This window comes from Salmo salar, chromosome 13, assembly GCF_965601325.2.
Source record: "Salmo salar chromosome 13, fSalSal1, whole genome shotgun sequence".
Taxonomy (NCBI): Eukaryota; Metazoa; Chordata; class Actinopteri; order Salmoniformes; family Salmonidae; genus Salmo; species Salmo salar.
The window spans coordinates 54,475,773-54,496,019 of NC_138303.1; the positions used below are offsets into that span (position 1 = coordinate 54,475,773).

At 43.2% G+C, this 20,247-nt stretch overlaps 1 protein-coding gene across 8 annotated transcripts in view; it reads right to left on the reverse strand.

The window, feature by feature from the left end:
• The window catches only part of LOC106567401 (peripheral-type benzodiazepine receptor-associated protein 1), a 196,810-nt gene extending 185,009 nt beyond the window's left edge, over positions 1-11,801 (reverse strand). For 6 of the 8 annotated variants that reach the window (XM_014136590.3, XM_014136588.3, XM_014136595.3 and 3 more), the window contains exons 1-2: positions 11,489-11,801; positions 9,306-10,600 (exon numbers count right to left, since the gene is read on the reverse strand). In XM_014136590.3, coding sequence (XP_013992065.3) covers positions 9,306-10,373 — 1,068 coding nt within the window. In that variant the 5' untranslated portion in view covers positions 10,374-10,600; positions 11,489-11,801. The remainder of the gene's footprint in view (positions 1-9,305; positions 10,601-11,488) is intronic. The other 2 variants (XM_014136586.3, XM_082960200.1) reach the window with 2 other exon arrangements.
• Positions 11,802-20,247: the final 8,446 nt, after the last annotated feature.

Genomic DNA, 20,247 nt, shown 5'->3' on the forward strand with positions numbered 1-20,247 from the left:
TATATTAAAGTTAAAATAAGTGTTCATTCAGTATTGTTGTAATTGTCATAATTACTACTACAATAAAAAGAAAATTAAAGAAAAAAAGATGGCCGATTATTCGGTATCTGCTTTTTTTGGTCCTCCAATAAATCGGTATCGGCGTTGAAAAATCAAATCGGTCGACCTCTAATGTGGACAATTACAAATACCTAGGTGTCTGGTTAGACTGTAAACTCTCCTTCAAGACTCACATTAAGCATCTCCAACCTAAAATTAAATCTAGAATCGGCTTACTATTTTGCAAAAAACAAAAATCCTTCATTTATCCTGCCAAACATACCCTTGTAAAACTGACTATCCTACCGATCCTTGACTTCAGCGATGTTATTTACAAAAAAGCCTCCAACACTCTACTCAGCAAATTTGATGTAGTCTATCACAGTGCCATCTGTTTTGTCACCAAAGCCCCATATACTACCCACCACTGCAACCTGTTGGCTGGCCCTCGCTACATATTCATCGCCAAACCCACTGGCTCCAGGTCATCTATAAGTCTTTGCTAGGTAAAGCCCCGCCTAATCTCAGCTCACTGGTCACTATAGCAACACCCACCCGTAGCACACGCTCCAGCAGGTATATTTCACTGGTGATCCCCAAAGCCAACACCTACTTTGGCCGCCTTTCCTTCCAGTTCTCTACTGCCAATGACTGGAACGAATTGCAAAAATCACTGAAGCTGGAGACTTACATCTCCCTCTAACTTTAAGCATCAGCTGTCAGAACAGCTTACCGATCACTGTACCTGTACACAGCCCATCTGTAAATAGCACACCCAACTACCTCTTCCCCAGTTATTTTTTTTCTCTTTTGCACCCCAGTATCTCTACTTGCACATCATCATCATCATCTGCACATGTATCACTCCAGTGTTAAATTGTAATTATTTCACCTCCATGGCCTATTTATTGCCTTACCTCCCTACTCTTCTACATTTGCACACACTGTACATAGCTTTTCTATTGTGTTATTGACTGTACGTTTGTTTGTGTGTAACTGTTGTTTTGGCCAGGTTGCAGTTGTAAATGAGAACTTGTTCCTAACTGGCCTACCTGGTTAAATAAAAGTTAAATAAAATAAAACAAACAAAAGTTGAGTATCTGGAGCATCAGCATTTGTGGGTTCGATTACAGGCTCAAAATGGCCTGAAACAAAGTACTTTCTTCTGAAACTCAGTCTATTCTTGTTCTGAGAAATGAAGGCTATTCCATGCGAGAAATTGCCAAGAAACTGAAGATATCGTACAACGCTGTGTACTACTTCCCTTTACAGAACAGCGCAAACTGGCGCTAACCAGAATAGAAAGAGTGGGAGGCCCCGGTGCACAACTGAGCAAGAGGACAAGTACATTAGAGTGCCTAGTTTGAGAAACAGATGTCTCACAAGTCCTCAACTGGCAGCTTCATTAAATAGTACCCACAAAACACCAGTCTCAACGTCAACAGTGAAGAGGAGACTCTAGGATGCTGGCCTTTTAGGCAGAGTTCCTCTGTCCAGTGTCTGTTATTTTTCACATCTTAAACTTGTATTGGCCAGCCTGAGATATGGCTTTTCTTTGCAACTGCCTAGATGGCCAGCATCCCGGAGTCGCCTCTTCACCTTGAGTTGATCAGGTTGTTGATTGTGGCCTGCGGAATGCTGTCCCACTCTACAATGGCTGTGCGAAGTTGCTGGATATGGGCAGGAACTGGAACACGCTGTCGTACATGGTGATCCAGAGCATCCCAAACATGCTCAATTGGTGACATGTCCGGTGAGCATGCAAGCTATGGAAGAACTGGGACATTAAGCTTCCAGGAACTGTACACAGATCCTTGCAACATGGGGCTGCGCATTATCATGCTGAAACATGTGATGGCGTTGGATGAAAGGCACGACAATGGGCTTCAGGATCTTGTCACGGTTACTCTGTGCATTCAAATTGCAATCGATAAAACGCAAATTGTGTGTGTTGTCCGTAGCTTATGACTGCCTGTACCATAACCCCGCCACCATGAGGCACTCTGTTCCCAACGTTGACATCAGCAACCTGCTCGCTCCCCACACACGCTGTCTGCACAGTTGAAATGGGGATTAATCCATGAAGACCACACTTCTCCAGCGTGCCAGTAGCCATCAAAGGTGAGCATTTGCCCAATGAAGTTGGTTACGACGCCGAACTGCAGTCAGGTCAAGACCCTTGTGAGGATGACGAGCACGCAGATGAGCTTTCCTGTGACGGTTTCTGACAATTTGTGCAGAAATTCTTTGGTTATGCACACCCAGTTTCACCAGCTGTCCAGGTGGCTGGTCTCAGACGGTAGAGAAATTAACATTCAATTATATGGCAACAGCTCGAGTGGACATTCCTGCAGTAAGCATGCCAATTGCACATTCCCTCAAAAGTTGAGACGTCTGTGGCATTGTGTTGTGTGATAAAACTGCACATTTTAGAGTGGCCTTTTGTCCCCAGCACAAGGTGCACCTGTGTAATGATGCTGTTTAATATGGCGAAGGAGAAATGCTTACCAACAGGGATGTAAATACATATGTGCAACATTGAGAAATAAGCTTTTTGTGCATATACAGTGGGGGGGGAAAAGTATTTGATCCCCTGCTGATTTTGTATGTTTGCCCACTTACAAAGAAATGATCAGTCTATAATTTTAATAGTAGGTTTATTTGAACAGTGAGAGACAGAATAACAACAACAAAAAATCCAGATAACGCATGTCAAAAATGTTAAATTGATTTGCATCTTAATGAGGGAAATAAGTATTTGACCCCCTCTCAATTCGAAAGACTTCTGGCTCCCAGATGTCTTTTATACAGGTAACGAGCTGAGATTAGGAGCACACTCTTAAAGGGAGTACTCCTAACCGCAGCTTGTTACCTGTAAAAAAGACACCTGTCCACAGAAGCAATCAATCAATCAGATTCCAAACTCTCCACCATGGCCAAGACCAAAGAGCTCTCTAAGGATGTCAGGGACAAGATTGTAGACCTACACAAGGCTGGAATGGGCTACAAGACCATCGCCAAGCAGCGTGGTGAGAAGGTGACAACATTTGGTGCGATTATTCGCAAATGGAAGAAACACAAAAGAACTGTCAATATCCCTCGGCCTGGGGCTCCATGCAAGATCTCACCTCGTGGAGTTGCAATGATCATGAGAACGGTGAGGAATCAGCCCAGAACTACACAGGAGGATCTTGTCAATGATCTCAAGGCAGCTGGGACCATAGTCACCAAGAAAACAATTGGTAACACACTACGCCGTGAAGGACTGAAATCCTGCAGCGCCCGCAAGGTCCCCCTGCTCAAGAATACATATACATGCCCGTCTGAAGTTTGCCAATGAACATCTGAATGATTCAGAGGACAACTGGGTGAAAGTGTTGTGGTCAGATGAGACCAAAATGGAGCTCTTTGACATCAACTCAACTCGCCGTGGTTGGAGGAGGAGGAATGCTGCCTATGACCCCAAGGACACCATCCCCACCGTCAAACATGGAGGTGGAAACATTATGCTTTGGGGGTGTTTTTCTGCTAAGGGGACAGGACAACTTCACCGCATCAAAGGGACGATGGACGGGGCCATGTACCGTCAAATCTTGGGTGAGAACCTCCTTCCATCCACGACCCATTTTCAATGCCCTGGCTGAGGGGTATTCCAGCATGACAATGACCCAAAACACACAGCCAAGGCAACAAAGGAGTGGCTCAAGAAGAAGCACATTAAGGTCCTGGAGTGGCCTAGCCAGTCTCCAGACCTTAATCCCATAGAAAATCTGTGGAGGGAGCTTAAGGTTCTATTTGCCAAACGTCAGCCTAGAAACCTTAATGACTTGGAGAAGATCTGCAAACAGGAGTGGGACAAAATCCCTCCTGAGATGTCTGCAAACCTGGTGGCCAACTACAAGAAACGTCTGACCTCTGATTGCCAACACGGGTTTTGCCACCAAGTACTAAGTCATATTTTGCCGAGGGGTCAAATACTTATTTCCCCTCATTAAAATGCAAATCATTTTAACATTTTTGACATGCGTTTTTCTGGATTTTTTGGTTATTCTGTCTCTCACTGTTCAAATAAACCTACTATTAAAATTATAGACTGATCATTTCTTTGTAAGTGGGAAAACATACAAAATCAGCAGGGGATCAAATACTTTTTTCCCCCACTGTATAACATTTCGGGGATCTTATTTCAGCTCATGAAACCAACACTTTATATTTTGAGTTTATATTTTTGTTCAGTGTACAGTACCAGTCAAAAGTTTGGACACACCTACTAACTCAAGGGTTTTTCTTTATTTTTACTATGTTATAAATTGTAGAATAGTGAAGTAGCCACCATTTGCTTTGACAGCTTTGCACAATTTTGGCATTCTCTCAACCAGCTTCATGAGGTTGTAACCTTGAATGCATTTGTTCAAAGTTAATTTGTGGAATTTCTTTCCCTCTTAATGTGTTTGAGCCAATCAGTTGTGTTGTGACAAGGTATACAGAACATGGTCTTTTACCAAATATTATGGCAAGAACAGCTCAAACAAGCAAAGAGAAATTACAGTCTATCATTACTTTAAGGCATAAAGGTTGGTCAATAAGGCACATTTGAAGCACTATAATGAAACTGGCTCTAATGAGGAGCAACATAGTAAAGAAAGACCAAGAGTTACCTCTGCTGCAGAGGATAAGTTCATTAGAGAGTTACCAGCCTCAGAAATTGCAGCCCAAATAAATGCATCAGAGTTCAAGTAACAGACATCTCAACATGAACTGTTCAGAGGAGACTGCATGAAATCAGGCCTTCATGGTCGAATTGCTGCAAAGAAACCACTACTAAAGGACACCAATAAGAAGAAGATACTTGCTTGGGCCAAGAAACATGAGCAATAGACATTGCACCGGTGGAAATCAGTCCTTTGGTCTGATGAGTCCAAATTTGAGATTTTGGGTTCCAACCACCGTGTCTTTGTGAGATGCAGAGTAGGTGAACGGATGATCTCCGCATGTGTGGTTCCCACCGTGAAGCATGGAGGAGCAGGTGTGATGGAGGAAAACCAGCCATTAAGTGCTCAGCATGTGTGGGAACTCCTTCAAGACTGTCGAGGAAGCATTCCAGGTTAAACTGGTTGAGAGTGCTAAGAGTGTGCAAAGCTGTCGTCAAGGAAAATGGTGGCTACTTTGAAGAGTCTAAAATATATTTTGATTTGTTTAACACTTTTTTGGTTACTACATGATTCCATACGTGTTAATTCATAGTTGACGTCTTCACTATTATTCTACAATGTAGAAAATAGTCAATATAAAAGGAAAACCCTGGAATGAGTAGGTGTGTCCAATCTTTTGACTGGTACTGTATATGTTGACTTAGTGATAGTTATGGTGTATAGGGAGGATGCAATTTTTGCAAATGTATTAAAAATAAAAACAGGAAATACCTTATTTACATAAATATTCAGACCCTTTGCTATGACACTAAAAATTGAGCTCAGGTGCATCCCATTTCCATTTAACATCCTTGAGATGTTTCTACAACTTGGAGTCCACCTGTGGTAAATTCAATTGATTGGACATGATTTGGAAAGGTACACACCTGTCTATATAAGGTCCCACAGTCAACAGTGCATAAACCAAGCCATGAGGTTGGTCCCCAAGAACACAATGGCCTCCATCATTCTTAAATGGAAGACATTTGGAACCACCAAGACTCTTCCTAGAGCTGGCCGCCCGGCCAAACTGAGCAATCGAGGGAAAAGGGCCTTGGTCAGGGAGGAGACCAAGAACCCGATGGTCACTGACAGAGCTCCAGAGTTCCTCTGTGGAGATGGGAGAATTTTCCAGAAGGACAACCATCTCTGCAGCACTCCACCAATCAGGCCTTTATGATAGTGGCCAGATGGAAGCCACTCCTCAGTAAAAGGCACATGATAGCCTTCTTGGACTCTCAGAACATGAAACTGGTCTGATGAAACCAAAATTAAACTATTTGGCCTGAATGCCAAGCATCACAACTGGATGGAAACCTGGCACCATCCCTATGGTGAAGTATGGTGGTGGCAGCATCATGCTGTGGGGATGTTTTTCCAGCAGCAGGGACAGAGAGTAGTCAGGATCGACAGAAAGATGAACGGAGCAAAGTATAGAAAGATCCTTGATGAAAACCTGCTCCGGAGCGCTCAGGACCTCACACTGGGGCCAAGGTTCACCTCCAACCAATCATGCCAAAAATCTACACTTATTACCTAAAAGATCTGACCATGTAAGGTCTTAGCAGAAAAGTATTCTGTTCAGTCAGGCGTTTCATTTCTTTGCAAGACAACAAACAAACCCCATAACTTTGAAGTGGGCCATTCCACTTACAAAAAGCACAAGAAAGAGGACTGGTACATACCATCTCAGATTGTGCTGAAATCGTGTCTGTAGTTAAACAGATAAGATTTGCATTCCTGAAACATTATTTTGATCTCTAAGAAATTAAGCCAATTGATTGCACCCAAATTGGCCATTTTAAATTTAAGGGATTCATATATTCAATATAGTACTGAACATCAGATTTTGACCATCATTCTTCCTTGCAATGAGTAAAACATGAGGAACTACTGAAACGATCAAAAGCCACCCACGGACACCCCACACCCCCACCAATCCCACCCCAACAACCAGTATCAGTTCTTTGTCTGACAAGTAGTATGGAGCTGTGGCTTGGAGTATTGCTTCTTCATCCTTTGTAATATATTCACTGTGAATCGGGGGGGGTTTCAGAGAAATTAGCTATTGAAGCCGCTTGCATTACTTACCGCAAGAGTGTTAAAGTAACATGTTTTGCCCACTAGATACCGCTGTTCCTGCAACTGCCACAACATTTTATACATTTTGCTGCTCTTGTGTTTATTAAATGGATCACAACATTGGTTTTCTACCCAAAGTTGCAAAGACAATAGCTTTTGCTCATGATAAAATACAATTGTGTGGTCATCCTCACAATTCAAGCCAGTCCTCCATGAAAGCTATTCAGTTTGTCCTTCTCTTAGGCTTAATCTCTGTCCAGGAAATGTCCCCTGTGTGAGTAGCTTATTCCCTTCAAAACAGTTCTGGATTAGTTAGACCATTCCTGGTAAACAAGCAAACCACTAGGCTACAGCAGTTCGAATGGTCTTCAATGGTACAAGTCCCAAACATACACACAATGTACAGTGTTTTGTAATGTTATTGGATTGGGTTTAATGGTAAACGTCACTAATCACACTACATAGATGTTTTCAAATAATGTTATGACTGCAATGCAATATAATTGTATTATATTAGAGTTGTCACAACATTTTAGTCACTAGCTGTCACGAGGATTTTCAATCTCAATGATAATAACTAACAATCAATAAGCTTTGACTAATCCCCAAGGTTTGTAAGACACTGGGTTAAGAATAATTAGGCAAAGACTCAGTTTATACAAAAGGTTCATACAGTTTATTCAGAGAACATTCTGAAGTCCATTATACACAGACATTCATTTTATGCTCACTCCCTACTTACGCACATACCTCCACACAAACAGTAGATATCCTACACACACACAGTAGGTGAGTTGTATCCCTCCCTGGAGTTCTCACCACTGTTAATCACTACCCAGCGCTGTCAGTTCCATTCCCCCGAGATTAGAGGAACCTTGAGTAGTACTCCCTGTCCTATCATAGGTTTCTCAGTTCTAGCCAGGTCGAGCCAAACAGTCTTCATTGTTCTCGGTATTCTCTTAGGCACACACATACATTTCTCTTCATCACAGGTCTCTACTAAACCTTATGGGACTTACGTTTAGTACTTGAATCATTCATTATACATGCTACATAACTAATAATCACTAATAGTTAAGTTTCAGGGTAGAATTATTTAATCATTACATTTAAACATAAATCCCTTATCACTAGCCCATTACGTCAAAGTTTTAGGCTTGTAGGAAAAGTCTTCATATGAGAATTGCACCATAGGGACAGCACTCTCAGAGAGCTGCCATTTTTGGACTATTGGTTTGGGTTGAAGCATTAGGTTGCTAAGAGAAGGACAAAATTAATTGCATTCACGGTGGACTGGCTTGACCACACAATTTACTTTCATCTTGAGCCAAAGCTATTGGTTTTCTACCCAAAGTTGCAAAGGAAATGTTGTGATCCATTTAATAAATGGAAGAAAAACAATGTGTGACTAACATCTAGTGGGCAAAACCTGGTCCTTTCACACTAACTTATGGTAAATAATGCAAGTGACTAATTTCCCTGAATGGGAGAAAAAACCTCAACCAATGTATCCCCTAAAAAAATGTTTTGGCAATGTTAGCGGGTGGAAGACAAAATGCCGCAGAGACAAAATGTAGCTTTTTTTAAAAGTTAATTTCCTGCAATTCTACAAATGGTATCATGGGGCTAAGAGAACAATTGCAGTTTCAAAGCTAATTTCCTGCAATTATAAAAATGTTCCACTGCTAAATGCATATAGGGGAAGCGTATTCCCTGTGTATCTGCATCACAAGTTACACATGGAATACATTAGATAGGATGAAGAAGCAATACTCCAAGCTGCAGCTCCATACTACTTGTCAGACATGGTGAACTCATACAGTATACCTCGTTGGGGTAGGATTGGCGTGGGGTCCGTTGGTGGCTTTTGACAATTTTATTGGATTCCTTATGTCTTACACAATGGTAGGAAGAAATTTGGCCTAAAATTGGATGTTGGGTACTATATTGAATCTTATAAGTCAAAAAGAGCCAATTTCGGCACAATCAATTAATTAAATTTTATCTGAGAAATTAAGCTAACAAAATAATGCTGCAGGAATGCTAATCTTATCTGTTTCTAACTACACAAACAATTTCAGAACAATATGTGATGGTGGGTGTCATGGATTGCTGAAATTACATGGAACAACTCAGGTGTTTATGAACATTAGACCTAATCCAATTTCTTTGAGCTTTTATCTGATCTCCTTTGAAGACGATGACTATAAGGATTGCTTTTGCTTTATGCTGCATATCTTACACGTTCATTGAGCAAAATAAAAACATGCAAGGTTGCATTTTTAAAGCCTGTGCTGGCATTAACGCATAAGCCCAAATGACTTGAACAACAAATCAGAAACACATTACATCAAAATCAATGCATGTGCACACTAGAAAGTGGGAAGCCATGGCATTTGCTATAATGAGACCAGAAAGGTGACCTCAAATCACCTCATCAACCTATAGTCAAAGGGAAGAGGGGTGAAAAAATGCAAATATGAAGCAGCTTACCTCCATGTTGTCCTCCATGTTGTCTTTGTCAGAGTATTTGGAGGGCGAGGACTTGTCTGACCCAGGCGACTTAGACTGGAGGTCCCAGCCTGCATGGGGTGAGGATGTGGTCAGAGGGGGTCTGGTGCGTCGATAGGTGTCCCCAGCCAGGGGAGAGGAGCAGCGGGCAGCTGCACTGAGGTTCCTTCCTGAAGCCACGTTCATATGCTCGCTCCTGGTTCTCTTCTTGGGTGGAGGGGATGAGGGACTCTTGGAACTCTGGGAAAGGGACCTGGAGCGGGCCAGTGGTGGAGGCCCACTGCGATGGGAGTGGTCTTCCTGGTCCTGGGTGGTGCTGCTGAGGAGATGGACACAGCTCTTAGATCTGTGCCTGGTTTTGAGAGCCCTGGAGGAGGTCTGGTTCCTTTCCTTCACCTCCCTGGTCCCTAGTCGTCGTCCATGTCCGTGGACTTCAAGCAGGTGGCAGAGGTCCTTCTCCAGGTCCAGCTCCTGTCTGAGATGCTGGAGGAACACAGCCTGCTCTCCATCTCTATCTGTAACCTGCAGCTTCACCAGCAGCTGCTCCAGCTTACGGTAGCTGGCACCGCTGCAGACACAACCAGGCTCTCTGTCTATTTTCTCCCCCCTGCTCTTCCACACAGACTTGGTGATGGTTGTGTTGGCCTCCTCAGCCAGCCGGCGCTGCAGTTCCCTGGCCTGCCTGATAGCAGCTTCCCTCTCCAGCCCGGTGCCTACCGCCTTTAACTCCTGTCCTTTGTATCTCAGCAGGTGTCTCACCTCAGCTGCCTGCTCCCTCCTCAGCACCTCCTGTAGCCGCTGGAGTTCCAGGGCCTTCTGTCGCTCGTGCCTGGCCGTCAGCTCCCACAGGGCCCGCTGATGCTCCCTCTCAGCCTCCTCGCGGAGCCGACGCAGCTCCAGAGAGAACCTCTGGTGAGTCTGATGGTTACGGCACTTCTCTGCCTCCAGGGCCGAACGCAGCTTTTCCAGGTCGCGACCGTGGTCCCCCCACCCGTGGCACGGCCTCTTCGACGACAGAACCATAGCATTACCCCCCCTGTCCTTCCCCATGGTCAGTGAAGCACTCACAGAAAAGCAGGCGCACCGAGGGGAGACCCACTCAGTTCAGTTCAGGGGAGAGAGAGCGCATGCAGTTTAGTGGAGGACCACTCAGTTCAGGCAAGGACACATGCAGTTGGACAGAGGGCCAGATGATTATGGGGGCGTCATGCAGGAGGTTGAGATGTAATGGGGTGATACTTATCACACAAGCAGCATGAAGTTAACACAGCAGATCACTGTAAAGAAGTTGAGGGGATGGATGTCAGGAAATCAGATGGCAGGATGCAAATCAGTGTTTGATGGATGTCAAAGCACTGTGATTGCATGATTTATGATATATTTTTCATGAGAATTGGTTGGTAGTTGATGTAGTGAGACTAGGGAACTCTTTGCTTGCATGTCCACAAAAGATGAGAAAACAGCTGTCACAAAAGTTAAATTCCATACACATGCATGACAAATGACTGGTCATTAATCCTACAAACTGGTTTGGAATGTGTCACTCAATCTGTGTAACTATCTTCCTACCTAGCTACCTGCCCACGTGCAGCAGACGTCATTCAAATCCACACACACACACACACACACTGAAGGATGAAATGTTAGCAAATGCATGCTAGTTAAGTTAGTTGATTATGCATACTAAAGCTAGAAAATGTCGGGGATGCAACAAGTGGCATCATACAATGCAACTTCAGCAAAGTTGATGCCGTATAGCTAGGCAAGAATAACATGTTTGTTTTTAGCCTAATAAAATGTTCATTAGCTAGCTAGCTCATTGACGTTACATGCACAGTTCTCTGGCCATGTTTGGAATTGACGTCATCGTGCCCCAAAACTAGAACTGGCATAGCCTCTGCTCCAGGAGCTGTGTGTACAGGTATCCTGGAGCGAAGTGGCTAGAATTGACAACAAACATGTGAAGAGTGAGATAACGTCTCGGTTGCATCCGCTACTGTACTAGCTTAGCCACTACCGGCTGCCTAGGCTAATCTGCCACTAGCTAGCTAGTTAGTTAGTTAATCAGCTGACTGCTAGTTAGCCCGGGAGCTAATTACAAACCAGTAACCACACGTGGACGACAGTCAAGGCACGAGACATAACAAACAGCATTGCAAACTCACCTCTCACCAGTTAGCTAATGGTAGCTACAGCAACACACACACTTAGATAGCTAACGTTATAACCCAGTCGGTTGCTACTAAAATAACTAGCCATTCCTTTTACAATTTAAAGTTAGAACAAGCCCTCAACCTGTGCCCACGTAAGACAACCGTTCTTTATTTACTCGAGCTACCGTAGTGACCTCGGTCGAAAGCCGCATCTCAAGGGAGGACCAGTTGCTTCAGTAGAGTATCCTACTCCTTTCTAAGTATCTCTGGAAAAGCACTTAAGCGTGCCCCGTCATCAAGTGGACCAAAGATAATTGACCGTAAGGCGAGCGACCACTAGTGGCTTGCACGTGCAAGTGCATATGGCGCGTTATTTATAAGGCTGATTAAAAAAAACAATTTCACATGTTGAAATGTAAGGAAGGGAGGCTGCGAGTTTTTAGCAGAGTCGTATTTGAAATGACAAATTACTGTTATCTATTATTAGATGCTAAATATAACTGGTTCAACACAGGCACCTCAACAGTGTAACTATAGCTGCGAGTTTTTAGCAAAGCCTTATTTGAAATGACAAATAACTGTTATCTATTGTTAGATGCTAAATATAACTGGTTCAATACAGGCACCATTGTAACTATGGTCTATAACACACACAGAACTAACATCATTATCAAATAATTGTATCTTTAACTAGGCAAGTCAGTTAATAAGAACAAATTCTTATTTTACAATGACAGCCTACCCAGCCTACCCCTATTTTACAATGACAGGCAGAGATGACTGTGTGCTGTGCCCTGTGACTGTCCCTCCTCTGTGTCTCTGTCTGTTGTGACAAAGAAACGTTTGTGTCCTATTTGTCTCTGCACATTCCTCTCACACTCAACCTTCTGCTACTATCTGCTTTTTTATTCCTTGCTGCCATCACAGGGTTATGCTTTTACTCACTCAGTAGTGTCAGGTGTCTCTACAGGTTGAGACATTGGGGAAAAGAGACATTATTGTGAACTTCCCTTTCTTTCACTCTTTTCCCCTCAAAATCTTCTCTCTCTTCTAAATGTTTTCTCATGCTAGCCTGATGCCCTGATTTCCAAACTCTGAGAGGAGGAAGCTGTCCCTGCCCTCCAGCTCCACACCCGACCAAATCTCGGAAAGGGAGAAAAACAGTTTTGTGAAGCATTACATTGTTTTGTCGATCTATGTTGTTTTTGCCTTGATTTCTTTGTGACAACTGAACCCTTGAGATTTGATTTCTACCTTAAACGTCACTGAGAGGAACATGAGAAGGGTTGAGTTTCACATTTTAGGGGCAGGTCTCTAAGGTATAAGTACACCACAGTGAAAAACACCTGGTGACCTCAACTAGCTACATGTTTAGGGGCATGTCTATAGTAGCTTTGTTAAACCAGATTGAACACTGTTTTTTAACCAGATTATATCTATAGTACAGTACCCCAGATGAAAGTGAAGAGGACCCTGGTGACCTCAGCTCCCTAATCACAATCTGACATGACCCCCTCTCATCATTAAAGAAGACAACTGTATCTGTCATAAATAGGTCTTTGTGCATGCATTAAAGACAACTGTCTGTCATAAATAGGTCTTTGTGCATGCTTTGAGTTATGGGAGTAGAATAACACAGGTATTGCACTATTACATCTTTCACATGAGAATATGTCCAGACCAGCAGGAACATATAACATGATACCTGGGATTGCATAAATATGTGGAAAAAATACTTCCTGTGATATTGAATGGATTAAATCCCCTGAGGTATGCTACATATCTTTTCAATTCCATTGTGCCAAGTCCTCCAGGGGAGAATGTACTGTATCTTGTTTAGCCACTGGAGGGAGTTTGAGCTAACAAGGAACTGATGTGGTGAATGACTGTCTTCTATCTAGGCTACTCTCTGGTAATTACACCAACAAACTCCATTAGCCTGGTGAAATTAACTACTTAGAACCAAGCCTTGCACACAAAATTTGATGATGTAAAAACATAAAATACAGAGTGAATATGATTGTGTGCACTTGTGATTCAGTACAATTTTATGTTTGAGGAAAGAGAGAGAAAAAGAGAGAAAGAGTGTGGTTTTGCACACTCCTCTTTGTTATCAGGGTGTCCTTGGGCCGCTCCCTCTTTCATTCCCATCTCTCCCTGTTCACGTGTGGCAGACAGCTGGCACCAAAGAGAGAATCGGAGAGAGAGAGAGAGAGACAGACAGAGAGAGGGTGAGAGACAGACAGAACGATAGAGAGACACACACACAGACAAAATACAGAGGCCTGGCCTCCTGTGTACTGTATGTTACTGCATCCTGTTCATCGAGTGCAGCAGTCTAAGGCACTGCATCTCAGTGATAGAGGCATCACTACAGACCCTGGTTCAATTCCAGGCTGTAGCACAACCGGCCGTGATTGGGAGTCCCATAGGGCTGCGCACAATTGGCCCAGCGTCGTCCGGGTTAGGGTTTGGCCGTCAGGGTAGGCCGTCATTGTAAATAAGAATTTGTTCTTAAATGACTCGCCTAGTTAAATGTTAAATAAAAAATACATTTAGCAGATGTTGCGGATGTAGCAAAATGCTTGTATTCCTAGCTCCAACAGTGCAGTAATATCCAACAATACACAAGGTTCTAAAAAGTTAAAGAATGGAATTAAGAATTAAAGATATATTAGGACAAGCAATGTCGGAGCCCAGGGTGTATATATATTGGGGAGAACAGAACAGTTAATGGCTGGATCGGAATCTGTGGAATGGTATCATTCACTCTGTTCCAGGCATTATTATGAGCCATCCTCCCCTCAGCAGCCTCCACTGATGTAAAGTGTTGGCCCCATGTTTCAATACCTGAAATAGAATATTCCAGAATTTTTCCAAATGCAGAAAAATATTATTTCTCTCAAATTTTGTGTACAAATTTGTTTACATCCCTGTTAGTCCCTGTTTCTCCTTTGCCAAGATAATCCGTCCACCTGACAGGTGTGGCATATCAAGAAGCTGATTAAACAGCATGGCCATTACACAGGTGCACCTTGTGCTGGGGACAATAAAATACCATTATAAAATGTGCAGTTTTGTCACACAACACAATGCCACAGAGTTTTGAGGGAGCGGGCAATTGGCATGTTGACTGCAGGAATGTCCATCAGAGCTGTTGCCATTAAATGTTCCTTTCTGTACCATAAGCCGCCTTTAGAGAATTTGGTAGTACGTCCAACCGGCCTCACAACCGCAACCACGTGTAACCACGCAAGCCCAGGACCTCCACATCCGGCTTCTTCAACTGTGGGATCATCTGAGACCAGAAATCCAGACAGCTGATGAAATTGAGGAGTATTTCTGTCTGTAATAAAGCCCTTTTGTGGGGAAAAACTCATTCTGATTGGCTGGGCCTTGCTCCACAGTGGGTGGGCCTCTGCCGAGTGGCTCCCGAGTGGCGCAGTGGTCTAAGACACTGCATCTCAGTGCAAGAGGTGTCACTGCAGTACCTGGTTTGAATCCAGGCTGCATCACATCCGGCCGTGATTGGGAGTCCCATAGGGTGGTGCATAATTGGCCCAGCATTGTCCGGGTTTGGACGGGGTAGGCCGTCATTGTAAATAAGAATTTGTTGTTTACTGACTTGCCTGGTTAAATAAAAAAATATAATGCCCGCCCATGACTGCACCCCTGCCCAGTCATGTGCAATCCATAGATTAGAGCCTAATTTATTTATTTCAATTGACTGATATCCTTATATGAACTGTAACTCAATAAAATCGTTGAAACTGTTGCATGTTGCATTTATATTTTTGTTCAGTATTTATACTGTGTTCTAGTAAAAGGTCTATCCTATTTAACTATTGCTGTGCAAATCAAATTGTATTTGTCACATGCGCCGAATACAACAGGTGTAGACCAGCAATGCAGTTCAGGAAATAGAGTTAAGAAAATATTTATTAAATACACTTTTTGGACCTTCCTCTGACACCGCCTAGTATATACAGTGGGGGGAAAAAGTATTTGATCCCCTGTTGATTTTGTACGTTTGCCCACTTACAAAGAAATGATCAGTCTATCATTTTAATGGTAGGTTTATTTGAACAGTTAGAGACAGAATAACAACAAAAAAATCCAGAAAAACGCATGTCAAAAAAGTTATAAAATGATTTGCATTTTAATGAGGGAAATAAGTATTTGACCCCTCTGCAAAACATGACTTAGTACTTGGTGGCAAAACCCTTGTTGGCAATCACAGAGGTCAGACGTTTCTTGTAGTTGGCCACCAGGTTTGCACACATCTCAGGAGGGATTTTGTCCCACTCCTCTTTGCAGATCTTCTCCAAGTCATTAAGGTTTCGAGGCTGACGTTTGGCAACTCGAAACCTTCAGCTCCCTCCACAGATTTTCTATGGGATTAAGGTCTGGAGACTGGCTAGGCCACTCCAGGACCTTAATGTGCTTCTTCTTGAGCCACTCCTTTGTTGCCTTGGCTGTGTGTTTTGGGTCATTATCATGCTGGAATACCATATGGAGGGAGAGGTTGTTGTCCTGGCACCACACTGCCAGGTCTCTGACCTCCTCCCTATAGGCTGTTTCATCATTGTCGGTGATCAGGCCTACCACTGTTGTTTTGTCAGTAAACTTAAAGATGGTTTTGGAGTTGTGTTTGGCCATGCAGTCGTGGGTGAACAGGGAGTACAGGAGGGGACTAACCACACACCCATAAGGGGCCCCAGTGTCGAGGATCAGCGTGGGAAATGTGTTGTTGCCTACAGTTACCACCTGTGGGCGGCCCGTCAGGAAGTCCAGGATCCAGTTGCAAAGGGAAGTGTTTAGTCCCAGGGTCCTTAGCTTAGTGATGAGCTTTCTGTGCCCTATGGTGTTGAAAGCTGAGCTGTAGTCAATGAACAACATTCTCACATATGTGTTCTTTTGTCCAGGTGGGAAAGGGCAGTGTGGAGTGCGATTGAGATTGCGTCATCTGTGGATCTGTTGGGGCGGTATGTGAATTGGAGTGGGTCTAGGGCATGATGTTGTTGATGTGAGCAATGGGCTCCCGAGTGGCGCAACAGTTTAAGGCACTGCATCTTAGTGCAAGAGGTGTCACTACAGTCCCTGGTTAAAATCATGGCTGTATCACATCTGGCTGTGATGGAGAGTCCCATAGGGTGGTGCACATTTGGCCCAGCTCTGTATGTGTTTGGCTGGGGTAGCCTTTCGAAGCACTTCAAGGTTACTGACGTGAGTGTTACAGGGCAGTAATCATTTAGGCATGTTACCTTCACTTTCTTGGGCACAGGGACTATGGTGGTCTGCTTGAAACATGCAGTTATTACAAACTCGGTCAGGGAGAGTTTGAAAATGTCAGTGAAGACACTTGCGAGTTGGTCTGCGCATGCTTTGAGTACACGTCCTGGTAATCCGTCTGGCCCCACAGCTTTGTATTTAAAGGTCTTGCTCACATCGGCTACAGAGAGCGTTATCACACACTCATCCAGAACAGCTGGTGCTCTCATGCATGCTTCAGTGTTGCTTGCCTTGAAGCGAGCATAAAAGGCATTTAGCTCATCTGGTAGGCTCACATCATTGGGCAGCTCACGGCTGGGTTTCCCTTTGTGGTCTGTAATATTTTTCAAGCCCTGCTATATCCGACTGGCGTCAGAGCCGGTGTAGTAGGATTCAATCTTAGTCCTGTGTTGACGTTTTGCCTGGTGATGGTTTGTCTGAGGGCATAGAGGGATTTTTAGTGTCCAGATTAGTGTCCCACTCCTTGAAAGCAGCAGCTCTAGCCTTTAGCTCGATGCGGATGTTGCCTGTAATCCATGGCTTCTGGTTGGGAAATGTACTTACGGTCACTGTGGGGACGACGTTGTTGATGCACTTTTTTTATTTATTCAATTTTTATTTGACCGTTATTTTACTTTTTGATGAAGCTGGTGACTGAGGTGGTATGCACCTCAATATCATTGGATGAATCCCCGGAACATATTCCAGTCTGTGCTTGCAAAACAGTCCTGTAGCGTAGCATCCACGTCATCTGACCATTTCCGTATTCAGCGAGTCACTGGTACTTCCTGCTTTAGTTTTTGCTTGTAAGCAGGAATCAGGAGGATAGAATTATTGTCAGATTTGCCAAATGGAGAGCTTTGTATATATATTTTTTTCCTCTGGTTGCATGTGACATGCTGGTAGAAATAATGTAAAACGGATTTAAATTTGCCTGCATTAAAGTCCCCGACCACTTGGAGCGCCGCTTCTGGATTTTCTTGTTTGCTTATGACCTTATACAGCTCATTGAGTGCGGTCTTAGTGCTAGCATCAGTTTGTGGTGGTAAATAGACGGCTACGAATAATATAGATGAGAACTCTCTTGGTAGATAGTGTGGTCTACAACTTATCATGAGGTATTCTACCTCAGGCGAGCAATACCTCGAGACTTCTTTAATGTTAGGCATCGCGCACCAGCAATTATTGACAAATAGAAACACCCCCACAACCCTTGTCTTACAGTACCAGACGTAGCTGCTCTGTCCTGGCGATGTACGGAGAAGCCAGCCAGCTCTATATTATCCGTGTCATCGTTTAGCTACGTCTAGGTGAAACATAAGATATTACAGTTTTTAATGTCCTGTTGGTAGGATAGATCGTCCAGTTTGTTTTCCAATGTTTGCACGTTGGTGATTAATATGGAGGGTAGTGGTGGTTCACCTTCTCGTCTGCAAATTTTTACAATGCACCCCGCCCTCCTACCCCTTTTCTTCTGTCTTTTCTTCATGCTGATGACAGGGATTTGGGCTGTGTCTTGACAAAGCAGTAAATCCTTCGCGTTTGACATATTAAAGAAAATATTTTAGTCCAGTTTGAGGTAAGTAATCACTGTTCTGATGTCCAGAAGCTCTTTTCGGTCATAAGAGATGGTAGCAGCAACATTATGTACAAAATGAGATACAAACAATGCAAAAAAACGAACAAAATAGCACAGTTGGTTAGGAGCCCATAAAACGTCAGCCATCCCCTCCGGCGCATGGAACGAATTGCAAAAATCACTGAAGCTGGAGACTTACATTTCCCTCACTAACTTTAAACATCAGCTATCTGAGCAGCTAACCAATCACTGCAGCTGTACATAGTCCATCTGTAAATAGCCCACCCAATCTACCTACCTCATCCCCATATTGTTTTTATTTACTTTGCTGCTCTTTTGCACACCAGTATCACTACTTACACACTATCATCTGCTCACCATCATCTGCTCATCTATCACTCCAGTGTTAATCTGCTAAATTGTAATTACTTTGCTACTATGGCCTATTTATTGCCATACCTCCTCATGCCATTTGCACACACTGTATATAGACTTTCTTTTTTTCTATTGTGTTATTGACTGTACGCTTGTTTATTCCATGTAACTCTGTGTTGTTGTTTCTGTCGCACTGCTTTGCTTTATCTTGGCCAGGTCGCAGTTGTAAATGAGAACTTGTTCAACTAGCTTTCCTGGTTAAATAAAGGTGAAATAAAATAAAATACTGTTCTTCAAATATACTACATATCCTATCCATATACTGTCCATATGTTTATTCAACGTGTGGGTCTAATCCTGAATGCTGATTGGTTAAAACCGCATTCCAGCCGGCGTCTATTCCACAAGTTGCCACCGGATAAATCTATGTCAAAATGCCTATTTACTCAGTTCCATCTGACCTCGCAATCCACTGTGTCAGGCATTTTATAAACTTGATCTCAACTATAAAAAGCATCTTGACATTATCTCACATTTCTTTTAGACTAACATTTAGTTTTCAAAAGCGGAGATTTGTATAAACCTTGCTGTCTGTCTCTACGACATTTCCAACATTGTTTCAATATTCAAATTATATCTCCTGCTGTCCCACAGTAATGAACGGGTCGGGACGAGACAGAGAGGCAGGCAGCGTTTCTGCCAGTATGGCAATGGAACATTTAGAACAAACGACTGGGTCGCGTCCATAGTTACATAACAAAAATAATGAATGACTGGGTCGCGTCCATAGATACAGAACAAAAAGACTGAATGAATGGGTCGCGTATCTAGCAACTCTAGATTTGTGTCGGGACAATATCTTGTGGAAGGATGAAATAGTATGAATAAACTAATCAAAATAACGTTTTTAATGAAAATATGTCATAAAAGTGATAATGCCCTTGAAGCTGGTGTTTGCTGGATATATTTGCATGGTTTGTCAATATATCGACTTCGTCTCGGGCCTAACAACACACGTGCCAATGTATCCTCCTAACACCGGCTTCTCGGGTATTATCACTAAAATAGACAATGAAAAATGTTAAAATATTCTGGGATATTTTATTTCAGGTCATGAAACATGGGACCAACACTTTAAATCAGTGGAGGCTGCTGAGGGGAGGACAGCTCATAATAATTCTTGGAATGCAGAGAATGGAATGGAAACCATGTGTTTGATGTATATGATACCATTCCACCAATTCTGTTACAGCCATTACCACGAGCCTGTTCTCCCCAATTAAGGTGCCACCAACCTCCTGTGCTTTACATGTTGCATTGCGGACGGTGCAGTTGCCATACCATACAGCCCGACAGGATGCACTCAATGGTGTATTTGTAGAAGTTACTGAGGGTCTTACGGTTTAGCAGAATTTCTTCAGCCTCTTGAGGTTGAAGAGGCACTGTTGCACTGTCTTCACCACACTGTCCGTGTGGGGGGACAATTTAAGATTATCAGTGATGTGTACGCTGAGGAACTTGAAGTTTTTCACCTTCTCCACTGCGG